The sequence below is a fragment of the Trichosurus vulpecula genome, chromosome 6 (assembly GCF_011100635.1).
Source record: "Trichosurus vulpecula isolate mTriVul1 chromosome 6, mTriVul1.pri, whole genome shotgun sequence".
NCBI lineage: Eukaryota > Metazoa > Chordata > Mammalia > Diprotodontia > Phalangeridae > Trichosurus > Trichosurus vulpecula.
The window spans coordinates 241,808,016-241,823,806 of record NC_050578.1 but is presented as its reverse complement, the minus strand read 5'-3'; the positions used below and the strand labels follow the sequence as shown (position 1 = coordinate 241,823,806).

The 15,791-nt window shown below is 40.8% G+C and overlaps 1 protein-coding gene across 1 annotated transcript in view; it reads left to right on the top strand.

Annotated features, from left to right (window-relative positions):
* MPPED2 (metallophosphoesterase domain containing 2) overlaps positions 1–8,266 on the top strand; it is a 205,191-nt gene extending 196,925 nt beyond the window's left edge. Inside the window, exons 6-7 of the mRNA XM_036762297.1 lie at positions 3,275–3,388; positions 6,852–8,266. Coding sequence (XP_036618192.1) covers positions 3,275–3,388; positions 6,852–6,970 — 233 coding nt within the window. The 3' untranslated portion in view covers positions 6,971–8,266. The remainder of the gene's footprint in view (positions 1–3,274; positions 3,389–6,851) is intronic.
* The last annotated feature ends 7,525 nt before the right edge of the window (positions 8,267–15,791 follow it).

The window sequence follows — 15,791 nt, the reverse complement described above, 5'->3', positions numbered from 1 at the left end:
GATTTTTCAGTTTATAGGTTTAAAAAGTATCATTTTACTTGTGAGGTCAACTCTTTTCTCCAGTCAACAGATCAACAAGCATGCATATATTAAATGCTTACTGTGTGCAGGGCATTATGTTAAGTGCTGGATATACAGAGAAAAGCAAAAATAGTCTCTGCCCTCAGGGAGGTGATGTTCTAATGGGAGAAGTGACATTCAAGAGCAATCATTGTATAACAGAGAAATAAGGAGGGATGATGGGTGAGAGGTGAGCCTAGGCTCTCAAAGGCTACACCAGTGGAACATAACATAAGCTCTTGGGACACCCTACAAAACATGAAAGGTGGTGTAATATGAGTCACTCAGGGATCAGATTTCAGAGAGGGTCATTACCATGTTTGAACACAAAGTGGTTAGTATTTTGGTCAAAGCCACTCTCAAAGACTGTGTACCATTTTATAGAGGAGTCTCAATCTACTCCAGGGGAAAAATGTCACCCTCAATGAAATCATAGTTCCTCAAAATATTGAAGTGTAATCATGGCTCGTTATCATGATTAATTGTTAATTGTCCACAATTTTATCCTCCATTTGGGAAAATTTTAATCCAGGACTGACAAACTTCATTCCATAATGACACAGGGCAGTCTCAAAAGCTAACTGACTGGTATATGGTTATGCATATTAAATTTAATATTAGCCTAAGTAAACCACAATTAAGGAGACCAGTCTAGGTTGGGAGTTGGTGATAATACAACCCCGAGGAGAATACCACGGGATCTTAGATTAAAGAGCTATGGGGTCATCAAACTTAGAGGCCATCAGGTCTAGTCCTCTTGTTTTACAAATGGAGAAACTATGGCATGATGTGTTTTAAGTGACTTGTCCAAGGTCTCATAGCTAAGTACCTAAGGTAGGATTTGAACCTAAGTATTATTGACTCTTAGACCAGTACCCTATCCAGTGTACCATCTGCTATTTTGAGTTATCAACCTCTCTGTCATCTATTTGCACAGAAAAAAATTTTAAATGTAATACTTGGAGACAATTTCCCTTGGAAGCCACTTGCTACCATTTCTTGATCCCTCTCAAAGATGAATAGAAACATTTGTTGTATTCCCCCACATGCAACTTGGGAGGGATTAGCGGATAGAGCCCTAGATTTGGAATCAGGAAGCCCCATGTTCAAATCCTGCCTCAGGTACTAACTGTATGACCCTGAGCAAATGAGTTAACTTCTGTGGAACCCCATTTCTCTTTGTGTGTTGGATAAGATGGCCTCTAAGGTCCCTTTCATTTATGATAAGGGCAAGGGTGCTAGCCACAATGGCAGCTCTTGAAAATTTGGGGCCCAGAATAAGAAAAGAGCCTAAACTGCAGCAGATCTCTACAATTCCCCCATTGGATTAGGTATTTGCATTCAAACATGTGTTTGGGGTTACCCAGGGACTATAACAGTTTCATTGAAAACATGGACAAATCCTTCAGCCTGGAATGAAAGCAAATTGTGGCGACAGATGTTTAAATTCCAGGCCTCCAAGAAAAACTTTGCAAAGGCCCTTCCCCCATCAGGTTTACTCTCCCCAGAAATCCCTCTCCCCTCCCCCAACTGCCCCACTGTGCTTTTCAGAGACTGTCCATCTCTCCATTACTCTGAGCCAGCAGGAGAACTCCTTAATAGCCCTTCCTGACCCTCCCTTAGTAGGAGGCTGCAGGGAGATTTGGGACTAGAGGCTAAGAACAACCAAATGCTACCAGGGAAGCTGGAGGGCATAGCTTGGTATTATGAAGCTTCCAAAGAAAAGGGGACGGAAGGCTTAAAATAAAGCATGCAGCTGATGTTTCAGCATGACTTTGGAGGCACATTTTGCACATGTTACCAATTGCATCCATTGAGGGAGACTGGAAATAACCTTTTGCAAAGCATCTTTAAATTCTCCACTTCTGGCTAGAGGAGTGGCCAAATCCATCCCACACATCCACACACCCAGTGATAAAAGACACTTCCCTTCCCGTGGTCATTTTCTATGAAAAGTGATTTTTTCCCCCTTAAAAACCAAAGCAACTCAAGCAATGAAGGAATATGCCTATAATTTTTTGGTGGTGGGTACCTTTCCACTTTTCAAAGAGCTCCCACACTCTCCCCTGGATCAGTGAAAAGTACCCAGCTTTCCGTGCTTACCAGATATTCGTCTTGGGATGTATCTCCCCCTTCCCCCTCCATATCCCACATACCATTATTTATGGTCTGCCTTTAACTGATTTTGCACAGAGTGGAGCTCAATGTTCTTTTTTTCAGTTTCACTGAATTAAATGGTCAACTTTCTTCCCAGCCTCTGTCCAAAACTACCTTGAGTTAGGCCCCTGTGTTGCTTGTTTGGTTTTGTGGGGGTTTTGATAGGTATAAATAACATGATGGTTCCACAAACAGATTTGTGCTAAAGCTTCCTGGACCCACTACTCTTCCCAGCCTCCCCCTTTATGCCCAGCCCCCACCCCCATCTGATCCCTATAGATTCCATTTCAGACTGTAACCATCCTGACAGCCGACTTTTGTGATAATTGATGTCAGTTTTTTATGGATTTTCTGCATTAAGTGTGGAACTAAGTGGCTTTTACTTTAAAAGTAGTCAATTAGCCCCAGCTTGCTAGATACCGTTATGGGTCATGTTGTTACCTATCATTGGTGATCAGCCTGGGGAGGTAACCTAGCTTTCACAGACTCTGGTCACTGGAAATCACTCAGAGCCAAGAGTTGAATTGTCTAGAGAGACCCAGGTGCATGGAGGCCACTGTATAATGTCTCCTTACCAACCCTCCTTAATCTGAGCATCTCGGAAGTAAACCTGCTCTTTGAGTAGATGGAACATTAAGGGAAGTAATAAGGAGAAAGGTACAGAATTGAAGAAGAGGAGAAAGAGACACAAACACAGACCCAGACACAGAAGAAAGAGAAAGGGGGTGGGAGACCATGTAACACTGCCAGGAATAAATGTCACGAAGTTTCAGCTCACAGAGAGGATTTGAAACCTAGTAGTTGAATAAATCAAATTCTATACGGGGAAAAAAATGTTAATTAAGAGGAGAAAAAAAACCTGAAACTAAAAAAAAGACTCTAAAGAAGACAAAGTGATGAGTGAAAAGTTTCTTAAAAGGCATTGTAAGCTTTAATGGAGAGGTTAGGATTACAGATAATGTAATAAACCTTCAGTGAGTTATGGCTTCCTGAAAGTCTAAATGAAACCTTACCTGAAGAGAGAAAATTAAGAGTATTGATTTCATTTTGCCCTCAGGTTTTCGAGACTGGGTCCCCAAGGAGCTTCAGCGAGTTGGCTGTGTTGAACTGTTAAATACGGTGCAGAGACGAGTACGGCCCAAACTCCATGTTTTTGGTGGAATTCATGAAGGTATGAAATGGGAGAAGGGAAATTGATGCCCGTGTGGAAACTGTGGCTCTAGAAACAGATTTGGTCTGATCAGGGTGCCTTTGGTTATGCTATGATCCATGTGCTACATAGACAGGCCTTTTTGCAGATAGATGCTGAAAGACCCATTTAGGGCTTCCCCAAAATGTCAAGGACTATTAGCTCTGAGTCCGGCTAAGCAGAGTAATCAATTCCTTGCACAAATGGGAACCAGATCGGTTGACTTTTCCCCTGCCTTTCAAGGTTAGCTGTAGGAAAATTCACAAGACCTGAATGCCTCACAGATACTTTCTCAGAAGTTAGGTGGAAGGAACCTCAGTGGTTTCCTGGTCTAGCACCCTTATTTTAAAGGTGGTGGTACTGAGACCCAGAAAGATTGACATTTTCATGATAAACACTTGGTAGCAAGTAACAGAACCAGAATCTGAGCCTGGGTTCTCCATTGAATCCAACATTCTGGCAACTGTACCCTTTTTAAAAAAATCTTGCTTTGCTTAAATCAAGGGTAACAACATTTATAACCCAGCCCACCCTTCTCTAAAGTGTTGGCATGTTGATTGTGAATAGTCCTAACTGATTCTCTTGTACGTGAACAGGGTTGATCTAGCTGTTTGCAAAAATGAAAAGTCCACAAGTGAGGAGGGCTCCATATATGAACCATGTACAGCCAGAGCTCAAAGGGATCTCAGGAGCCATCATTTTTTTTTGAAATGAGAATGCTGAAGGCCCGGCTGTACATATGCAGGATATGAACCCAGGTCCTTTGACCCCAAAGCTACAATTTTGCATTGTATTACTCTGCCTCCTATATTAGAGCCTGGGCAAGAGGAGAGAGGGAAAGGGATGGTAGATAAACAAAACAAATACAATTGTCAGTAAGTTTAAAATGATTTATCTCCTCTTACTTGCCTATCCAGTTTTTACTCCACAGAGGGTGAAATAAATGAAAACATTATTTTTTAACATCTGATTGATTGTCTTCTGTAATTCATTCTGGGGCAGAGGCTTGTGTTTCTTTACAGTTTGTAGGCCTTCGTAACTCTGTAAAATCAAAAATTCCCGGTTTTAATCAACTAACATTGAGTAAACTACCATGGGCCAAGCACTGAAAGGGGAGCGGGGAGTTCTATTCACAGGGCCATCACAGTCTAATCTTTTTAAAAAATGCATCATGAAGTTTCTTTTGTCTTGGCTGCTCCCGGTTGGGGACACCCACACTCAGAGGGAGACTAGAGTATCACCTGCATTACCAGATCCTGCACTGACGGGACTGGGTGGTGGGGTCAGTTTCTCCAGGAAGCTGGTTAGGCCCCCATCTCAACGGCTTCTCCCCACCATAGCTCGACAGTGCTTTGTATGCTCACGGTAGCGTAGGGATGTTCAGTCATGTGCCAGAAAAGGAAGGCAAAAAAAAAAAACCACAAAGTTTGCTTTGCCAAGCTCACAAACCCAGAGGCTTCCTGGTTAGGTGGTAATAAAGAGCATATTGAAAATCCCCCCACAGAGCCAAGAGAAAATTCAGATTGCTCTGAGAGCAGGCGCCAGCTGAGCAGGTAGAAAGCGGGGGCGCGGCCCTCAGAGAGAGCAGGGCCTCCAACCTGCCCTGTCTTTGAGGCTGCTCTCTCAGAGAAGAAGGAGAAGGCTTTTAGGCTTGATTAACAAGGGAGACTGGAAAGAATTCCAGAGCCACATTTTTTAACTCATTTCTAAGCACGGTTTCTGGGGGAAATGCCTATGATTTTGAGAGCAGGTTTAAAAAAAAAACCATACACCTTTTCCCCCCCTCTTAATTTTTTTTTTAAATTGCCCTCAGCTCACTCAGGCAAAGAAGAGGGGGGATTCCATTAAAGCCCCCAAACAGTAAAGTTGCTTAAAGGGGAGGAGATCATATTCAAATAAACTTGCCTTTTTTTTTTCTTCCTTTAAGACAGCTGAAGAGGGCAGAAAGAGGGCAAATACCAAACATCTCGATGGAGAGCGATAACGAGACTTTATGACCTCAGAACTAAACACTGCCCATGTAAATGCTTTCCCCACTCCCCCTGGAGATTCTTCCATTGACCCTCATTAAGCCCTCCGTAGGTTCATATACTTGGAGAATTTTCAGCAGGAAAACACACACACACACACACACACACACACACACACACACACTGCTTACCTAGCTCTTAAAGGTTTCCTCAAGCCTTACACACACACACACACACACACACACACACACACCTTACCTAGCTTTTGAAGGTTTCCCCAAACCCTACTCTCTTCAAGTAGATTTTTACCAAACCATTTCCCAATGTCCCTAAATCCCCAAGTCATAATGACATATTCTAATATCTTGTTTTATTAAAAAGATTAATTGAATCATAGCAGCAGAAGAGCAAACACCTCATAGGAAAGGGAAAAAGGAGTCGTGATGTCTAGATCTTGGAGGTATAGTACATTATCCACAACTAGGTGAGCGAACATGCAGGGATGCACTCACACATGCATGTACACACACACTCACTGCTCACCTAGCTCTTAAAGGTTTCCTTAAGCCCCTCCCCCTCCACACACAAAAATACATGCCTACACACACACACACACACACACACACACACACACACACTGCTCACCTAGCTCTTAAAGGTTTCCCCAAACCCCTCCACACACACATACATGCATGCCTGCACTCCCAAACACACACACACACACACACACACACTGCTCACCTAGCTCTTAAAGTTTTCCCCAACACCCCCCCCTCCCCACACACACAGATGCTGAGAGTGATTTCATTAGCCTCTTTCTGTAGGTCACAGCCGTTACTTAAATAGTACCCGGGAAGTGCTTCCATTTGCTGCAAAAGTAAAAACACGCAGAGATGTCTCTTAGTCTTTTGCTCATCAGTACTCTTACACAAAGCAGAAGACCATGAGGCAGCAAAAGGAGCACCGGATTTTTAATGAGAGTATCTGGGTTCAAATCCTGACTCTGCTATTTACTAGCTATGTGACTTTGGTTAAGTCACTTACTCCCTTTGGGCCTCAGTTTCCTGATCCATAAAATACAGTGGAACTAGATGACTTCTAGAGTTCCTTCGGGTTTTAAATCTTTAGATGTTATTATTTAAAACAAGGAACAGAGAGATTTACATCCATCCCCATGCTAAGTGGTAAAGCAAACACAGCCTTTCCCTATGTCCTAACTTCTATGTTAAGTCAGAAACAAAAAAAATTTTAAAAAATCCTTTTTATTTGAACTAGAATAAAACACACATTTCTTTTTTAAAGAGAAGAAATAGGTGGCAGCTTTTGGAAGCTGCTAACATCTGGAGTAGCTCAGCTGAATTTCAGCCTACCACCCACCAGTAAAGAGATCTTCGACTTTGAGTAGCCTATACAAGTTACATTGAGGTCACCACCATTTGTGCCTGTAACAGTCAGCTGAACCACTCTCCCCGCAGGTTACGGCATCATGACAGACGGTTACACAACGTACATCAACGCCTCAACGTGTACGGTCAGCTTTCAGCCAACCAACCCTCCCATTATATTTGACCTTCCAAACCCTCAAGGATCATGAAGCACTCTAAATGCCCCAATTGGAGCGAAGGAAGGAAGGTCGATAAACTGCCATTTTTCTAATTCTAAACTTACATTCTCTTACATGTTTCTTTCCAAATTCTGTGAGTTTTTTGTAAAATTGCTGGTACAAAAACGATGCTAGAGGTTGTGCTTTTTTTTCCCCTTTTCTTTTTCTATTTCTTTCTTTTAATTTCTTTTTTTTTTTTTTGGAAATGCGGCATCCGTTTTAAATTGATAAAGCATTGTGGATTTGTAAAATGACTTCTGTTTTCTCAATGACCATGCCATTGTAAATCATTAGTGTTCTCCAAAGGACAGCCAAGCTTTCTTTTAAGAGATGAAAAATGTTATTTTATATGATATAAGCTGGAAGAAAAAAAACGACAGAGGCAGTGTTGGTTTTTTTTTTTTATAAAATCACCCAGATTTGCACAACTGTTGAGTACTGTTTGATTTTTATTCTGTGATGTCCTTTGTTTGTAAGTGTGGCCCCGATGTATAGCAGACTTCTGGATAGAAGTTGACTTTGAAGGGTCATCTCTGCACGCACCTCAAGGCACATGCCTTCCTCCCCACGGTAACACGAGTTACATCAAGGGGATGGAACGAGCCTCAGATCTGATGTTTCTGGCCTCTTTCAAAGGGCGGTTTAGTTAGCAGCATTGGTATTTGTGATGATATGCTTTCTTATTATTTTGATTAATTTTTTAAATTATTTTAGCTTTAAGAATATGGGGATGAAATCCATAAAGAACATTTGTTTCATGCAGCAAAAAAAAGAAAAAAAAGAAAAAACATGTAAGTGCAGACTTCTTTTAAATATGAATTTATATATATATAAGTATTTTTTGTGCATTTATAACTAAGCTAGGAATTTAATATTGCCAGCATAACAGCTACAGAGTTATGTTGCTCGGCACCTCTAAACTACGAAAGATGTAACACATTTTCCCAGCAGCGCTCAAGGCCTCGATGAGCTTGCTAATGTTAAATCTAGGTGCAGTTTCCGACATGTATAGAATCAAATGGATGCAATGGAGCCGATCTAAAATAAGGCTTAGTTGTCCTTTATATTTAAATCTCCTTGAATTGTCTCCTTATTTTCTCTCTTCTCCCCCCCTTATTTTGCACTGTGTGTAAATGCAATCTTGCTAGCACAAAATATTGTCGCAGATAGGTATTTCTGTTCTTCCACTGTAAATGCTATCAGGCTTTATTCCATTTTATGTTTATCTTGTTAATGGAATTTAGGAAAGCAGTTGTTTCTTTAAATTTATTGTGATATTCTATATCTAGCGGCCTTTATATGCAAATAAAATTGCAAGATTTTTAAATAGTCGCTGTTTGAGGGTTTTGGTGGGGATTTTAGGGCTTTGGGGGTGTGGGGAGAATGCAGGGTCTCTATGCAGCATTAGTTTTCCCTTTCAGAAGAATTAGAATAAATGACATTTTTTTTCTAATTTTCCATAAATTTTTATTATGCACCATTCGTGGACTGGCAAGCAGGACGATAAAGCACTCAGTGGACTTTTTCCTTCACTTTGCCATCTATCTTGCCACAGATTTCAGGAAGGAAAGATATCATCTACGGAGATTATAATTCAATGTGAACAAAGTTGATGTTCACTCAAGGCTCAGTGTATCCAGGGTATTGTAGCCTATGTATGTTGGAAGTCCCGGTAGAAGGAGTCGCCAGTCCAGGGAAGAGAGAGGGGAGTTGGTCATAAAATAACCCTTCTCCCTGTAATTTGCCTCAAAAGGAGGTTAATTAGCCCCTGTTCTTTATAGTACTCAACCACTAAAGTGTTGTTAAAATAAAAGATACCATCTGTCAGTAAAATAATTTAAAATACATATATACCTATATAATTTTATTTAAAAAGAACTATAAGAAGTCGCACGAGACTGAATTCATATCTGTCTATCCACTGAGTTTATATATAATGTATATTTGTTATACAAATTCAGTCTCATGCTATTGCATAAATATTAATATGTGTATATGTATATATACTAAATTTATATGTATATATTTATACATTTATATATAAATTCAGTCTCATGCTGTTACATAAGTATAAATGTGTATGTACATATACTAAATTTATATATGTATTTATAAATTATATATAAACTCAGTCTCATGCTGTTACATAAGTATAAATACACGTATGTGTATATATATACTAAATTTATATGTGTGTATTTATATATTATATGTAAATTCAGTCACATGCTATTTATTATATGCATACATACCTATGTGTATATCATACATCTATACATACACATACATATATGTATATTATGTTGCATCTATGTATGAAGGATGTGGAATAGAGACTGGGAAGGGAGTAAGGCATTGGATTTAACATGGCAGCTGAATTTAGGATCTATACATAAATCTAAAAATAAATGTCTTTTCTAGAAACGGGAAGGAATGTTGCATAATGGCATGTGAGTATGGGGCTCTGGCAGTCTCCCTGTGTGGAGCTCTGGAGATGCTAGGATTGACACAGTTAAGTTGGGCATATAATAAAACTGCTTTCCATTGTGTGGGAAAGAAATGAACATATGCAAGACAAATTTGGATAAAAAAATCATGATAGCTGACATTCGCATTGCTCTGCCATTCCCAAAGCACTTTACATGCACTGTATTATCTGAACAATCCCATGAGAGTAAGTGTTACAAGTGTTATTATCATCATGGTCCTCATTTTACAGATGAGAGTACTGAGGGTGTGAGAGGCTAAGTGCTTTGTCCACGGTCATATATACAGTAAATTTCAGGTGGGATTCCTGTCCAGGTCTTCTGGTCTCCGAGGCCAGAAGGCCTCTTAGAAGGCAATCTGACTTAATGTAATAAATATGCTTTCATTCATTCAGTCATTATTTATTAAATGCTTATGGTATGCAGTGCAACATGCTGAGCAAAGCTTTCCCATTTCAGTATGCATGTGTGTGTGCGCATGCATGCATGTGTGTGTGTGTGTGCGCACACGTGTTGGGAAAAGGTTTGATGAGCAAGATCTAAAGTTGTGTATAGGAATCCCTCAAGCAAGAAGGGGGAGGGAAATAAACCAGATCAGTGAAGCGTGGCATGGTGTCCTGGCATCACCTCTAGACTTGGGTTTAGTTCCTCGCTCTGTTGTTTACCAGCCCTGATGCCGGATCATAAATTTAGAGCTGGAAGGAACCATACAGGTCAACTGGTCCAACTTCTTCATTTTGCAGATAAAGAAACTGAGGCCTAAAGAGGTTAAATTACCTGCCGAAGTTCACACGGGTAATGGCAGAGCTCCATTGTTCCACAGATTTCATTTTTTTCTGGGTCTCAATTTCTTCATCTTTCGAACGGGGATGATAACAATATATATGTTCATTGCCAGCCTCCTAAAGTTGCCATCAGGAAAAGGTTTTTGTAACATAATTGCTATATAAATATTAACAGTTTATTATTGTGGGAATGGATACACCCGCTGGTTAGTTCAGTGGATAGAGCACCGGAACTGGAGTCAGGAAGACCTGAGTTTGAATTTGCCTTCAGACACTTACTTTCTCTGTAACCCAGGCAAATTATTTAGCCTCTGTTTGAATCAGTTTCCTCACCTGTAAAATGAAGCTAATGAGAGCACCCCAGGGTGGTTGTGAGAATCCAATGAACTAATATTCATAAAGCCCTATTCCAATGCTTTCTCCATTGTACCATCTAACTTCCTAGGATAAAAGTTTGGACTTGGAATCAGGAAGATTGTAACTCGAATTTTACCTTAGAACTTCACTAGTTGTCACTTGATTATTTTCCGCATTGTAAAAATGAGGATAATGATAGCGCCCACCTCCCAGGGTAGTTGTGAAGACCCAATGAGATAATATATGTAAAGTACTATTAATACGTATCGGGTTTTTTAAAATCAGTTTTCTCTCTAAAATATGGTCCCCATATTTGAATTCAGTACTCAAAATATGCCCTACTAAGGGCAGAATTCAGGAGGATTGTATCTGCCTTGTTTTGGACACTATATTTCAGGCAGCATGTTAGTTGGCAGAAGGACCTGGGTTCAAGTCCTGCCTTTGACACAAAGTGGATGTGTGAGCCTGGGCGAGTATTCAGCTTCTCATTTAACATTTCAATTCTAGATAACTCTAAAACTCTGATTTGCAGAGAATGTGCCAACCTGCATTGCTAGAAGGGGTTCCCTCACTGGGAGCTCCCTATACCAACAAAAGAAATCATGGGGCCAGTTTCAAAACAAAACAAAATAACAAGGATTGTGTTGAACCTGCCCTGTAAAATTGCTAGATATTTTTAACATGAATTATATCAATCGATAGTTTTGCCGTCTCATTTTTGGACAGTTTGATTTTATTGACCCAATTATAGAAATTGACATTCATCCCAATTAGATTTCATCTTATTTGATTCAAGTTATCTTTCTAGTCTATTGAGATCTTTTTGGGTCCTGGCATTTTTGGAGCCTCCCAGCTTGCTTCCATATGTAAATTGGATAAATGTGCCATCTGTGCCTCCCTCCAAGTCATCAGTAAAAACATGGAACAGCACAGTACCAAAGACAGATTCCTGGAACACTGCACTAGAGACTTCTCTCCAAGTTTCCGTGGATGTAGTCATTCACCCATACTGCATCTGCCTCCCTTCACTGTCACCTAGCTCCAGTCTCTCCTCCTTGCCCACACAGGGATAGCATGAAAGACTTTGTCAAGTGCCTTGCTGAAATCTCAGCATTGTCTGTCTTTGGCATTCCCTTGGTCTGTTAACCCTATAAAAGGAAATGGCTACTTGTGATCTATGCTTGATAAATATATATTAGTTCAACATCAGTGCTTCCTTTTCCAAATGCTCCTTAGCTGTCCCTTCAATAATGTGTTCTGAAAAATTGACAGGAAACTAAATCTAAGTCAATGGGCAATAACTGGAAGATTCCCAGCTTTTTTTTTTAAACTGGGACATCATTTGAGAAATGGCCTGCTGTAATGGAGAGAACAGGAACCTGGGAGCAAACAAGCCGGTTTCACATCCCAGCTGTGCTATTTGCTACCTGTGTGGCCTTTACCTAGTTGCAACCTTTCTAGGGATTTGTTTCCTCTTCCATAAAATAAGAGAGTTTAATCAGTCAGGAAGTAGGCTAATGAACATTAATTAAGCACCTGTTATGGACCAGGAAGGGCAAGTGGGTGGCTCATTGTATAGAGCACCCGCTTTGGAGTCAGGAAGACTCACCTTCCTGAGTTCAAATCTGGCCTCAGACACTTACTAGCTTTATGACCCTAGACAAGTCATTTTAACCCCGTTTGCCTCAGTTTCCTCATTTGTACAATGAGCTAGAGAAGGAAAGGGAAAACTTATTTTAGTATCTTTGCCAAGAAAAACCCCCATGAGTTCACAGAGAGTTGGACACGACTGAATGAGCCAGGCACTGTGCTAAGTGCTAGGGCTACAAGGAGGTGAAAGACCAAATGATCTCTAGTCTTTTGCAGCTCTAACTTTTGTGATGATGATAATAACTACCATATATTATGGCACTTTAAGGCCTGCAAAGATCTTTACATGTGTCATCTCATTTTATCCTCCAACAGTTCTGTGAGGCAGGTACTATAACTATCCCTGTTTTACAGATAATGAAGACAGAAACTAAGTGACTTGCCCAGGGTCATACAACTGGTACATGTTTGAGGCTGGAGTCGAACTCGGGGCTTCCTGACTCCATATTCAGCACTCCATCCATTGCACCATCTAATTGCTTATCTCCAATTCTGTGGCACCTCTTCCATTCACATTTTTTCCCCAAAATCACCAGCAGAGGCTCACCACTAACATCCGCTATTTCTTCTAGTCCCTTGGTATATAGTTTCTCCAGGTCTCATGACTTGAATTCATTGAAGATAGTAAAATACTCTGGCCCTGCTTATTTAAGGTCAGGACTCCCTGTTGACCATTTGTGCACTGATCTGAAAATTAGACAACAAACCCAATAAATGGGTGCTGAATGCTTCAGCCTTCTCTCTATGATCTGGTTTGAGTTTTGGAGTGACAGGGGAAACAGTCTTATGATTTCATTGGTCCAGAAAACTCCTGGTGAGAATATTCCTTTTGTCAACGAAGGTCCTTGTATTCGAGTAGCCTGGGTCACAGGGGGGTTCATTGACTTGCTTAGCCGATATATGTGAGAGGCTGGATTTGAACCCAGGTGTTTCTGACTCAAGAGACCAAACCCCTATTCACTATTCACTACACTCAATTTCTTCTTTATAGTAATTACATCATTATCATCCTTTCTTTGACATTCCTCCATCCTCCATAAGGGTAGGGTGGGAATAATGGGAAGCCCATTATTTTGAGGGTGGTGGGGGGCAGAGCAGTTGGGGTTAAGTGACTTGCGCAAGTTCACACAGCTAGTACATATGTCAAGCATCTCTGAGGTCAAATTTGAACTCAGGTCCTCCTGACTCCAGGGCTGGTGCTCTACTCACTGCACCACCTAGCTGCCCCGAGGATCCTAAACTCCATTCTGTGTGAGGTTTATTGTTCCTACTGACCATTCTAATAGGACCTGTATTCTTGTTTTCACCCTGTTACTAAACTGGCTTTTCATCTTCTCTCTTTACGTAACTTATCAAAATCTAAATTAGTGAATTCCCAGCTAGTACACATCAGTGTCTTTAAACCACTCCCTCCCTCTTTTTTTTTCATCGAATTGTCTTTGCTTGCATCATGAACGTTTCATTACTGAGAGCTTCCCATTCTCCTCAGCCTGACTGTTCCTGTAGAATTTTGGAAGTACCGCTCCCCCAGATCCATCCTTTGTCCCTATGTGAAATCAGTCTATAAGCTCCAGGTTACACACCTGAGGGTGCTCTGCTCAAAAGAAGGTACATTTTGTTGGCTGAAAGTTGCCTTGTGGGGTTTACTGGCTAGATGTCTTTCTCAAAGACCAAGCCTTAAACCCAATTCACTCTAGAGCTCATAGATGGGACAATAGGACCCTGCCCTCCTAGCACAGAGTGAATGTAAATAGTAACTGTTTCTTTTTTGGCCAGCAACCCTGAGGGTCCTTCCCTCCAAGTTTGATTTTTTTTTTTATTAAGGGGGCCACCCCTTGATCCTCTTCTTAAAGAACCTATTCACTGAATGGGCGTTACCTCACTCAAAGTGAGAACTTGAAAACGCCTTAGCCTAAAAGGACCAGGATCTCCCATTGCATCCTGGGCCTTCCCCAATCATCCTGATGGATATCTGGCAACTGGACCCAGATAGCTCTGGAGGAGAAAGTGAGGCTGGTGACCTTGCACAGCCCTCCATCACTCAAATCAAAGTCAACTGCAAGTCATGTCATCATTCCCTGATATCATGCTCCTCTTCAAGAACTAAGGACAAACACAACAACAATACAGGCACTCCTCTGTCTCTTGGCTTCTCCTGAAATAATTGCCTTTGTAGGAAAATTAGTGTGCATTTGCAATCTGTGAGAAATTCAACAAGTCTGTTTCTCTACTTTAGAAATATGAGGAGTCCAGAGTGCTCCTGTGCAAGACAGATATGGGATTCCTGTTTTCTCATTTGGATGTCATTATTTAAGGTGTCCAAGCTTTAGTCTCTATGGAGGAAGGGATTCATTATTTCCTGTTGTTTAAATTTGGCTAGAAAACTCTCTGGACCTGGAGATTTGTCCTAATATCCTTCTCCCTGGAATTCTGTTCCCCATTTCTCCCATTTCTATCCCACCACATATCTCAATTAAGGAGACCCTTTATTTATATATGAACTCATTTCCTCCTCCTTTTAGAAATCTTTTTTCCTTTGGTGATGTCCACCTAATGCCCAGTCCACTCTTCTGTTCACCGGTGGTCAGCACTAACTTGGTGGTCTTTAATCCTCTCAGCAGCTCCCTGGCTTAAGCAAATAAATACTATGAACCCAACTCAGGGAGGGAAAAGAGAAGCTCTGAGGATTAAGGATTTGTCAGTTCTACATAAGAAACTAGCTTTGTCCCCAAGCTTAGTGTGTACACAGCTACACTGACCAACACATGCCAACAGTCTTAACAAACAACAGCTGCCCTATTCTTACAGTAGAGAAGAAGTCCTCTGCTTTTTGGACCTGCCATCCGCTAAATTGTCTTGATTTCACAGCACCCATCCCTCTCCTTCCTATTAATCAACATACCTTTACTAATATTGCCCAAAGCATACCAGGTACTATTCTGGCTGCTGGAGAGACTTAGCCAAAAGTGAAATTGTTTCTGCCTTCACAGAACTTATTAGGACAAACGTGTATAAATAAGCATATACAAAAGTCAAAGTAAATTGAAGGTATTGTGGAAAAAGTGCTAGATCTGGAGTCTGAGGACCTGAGTTCAAATTCTGGCTCTGGTACTTACTGTGTGAAAGGGATGACTGAATTTTGTTTCCACATAAATTATATGAAACATGATCTGCAGTCATACTGGTGGCTAATGTGAGAGATAAAACCGCTTGTAGAGTGGGGGATGTTGGCCACCTGATAATCAGCGTATCTGGTAGCAGGCTCCTCCTCTTTTGTTCTAAGAAGGCCTTTTTCCTATGTGTCTTAAAAAAAAGAAAAACAGACCATGTTTGGCTCACCAGAAGCTGTCTTTAATAATGGAATATCCTGATTTGAATCTTCAACTCAATAGCTTTTGTCAATTTTCTTAGCAATCGAGAAAATTCCTTTCTCATGCTATCTGATGCAGATGAATTGGGAAGAGACTAAAAGTATTTTTGACTTGGCATTTCCTTTATTAAACAAAGAATAAAGTATATGAGGATGAATGGGGG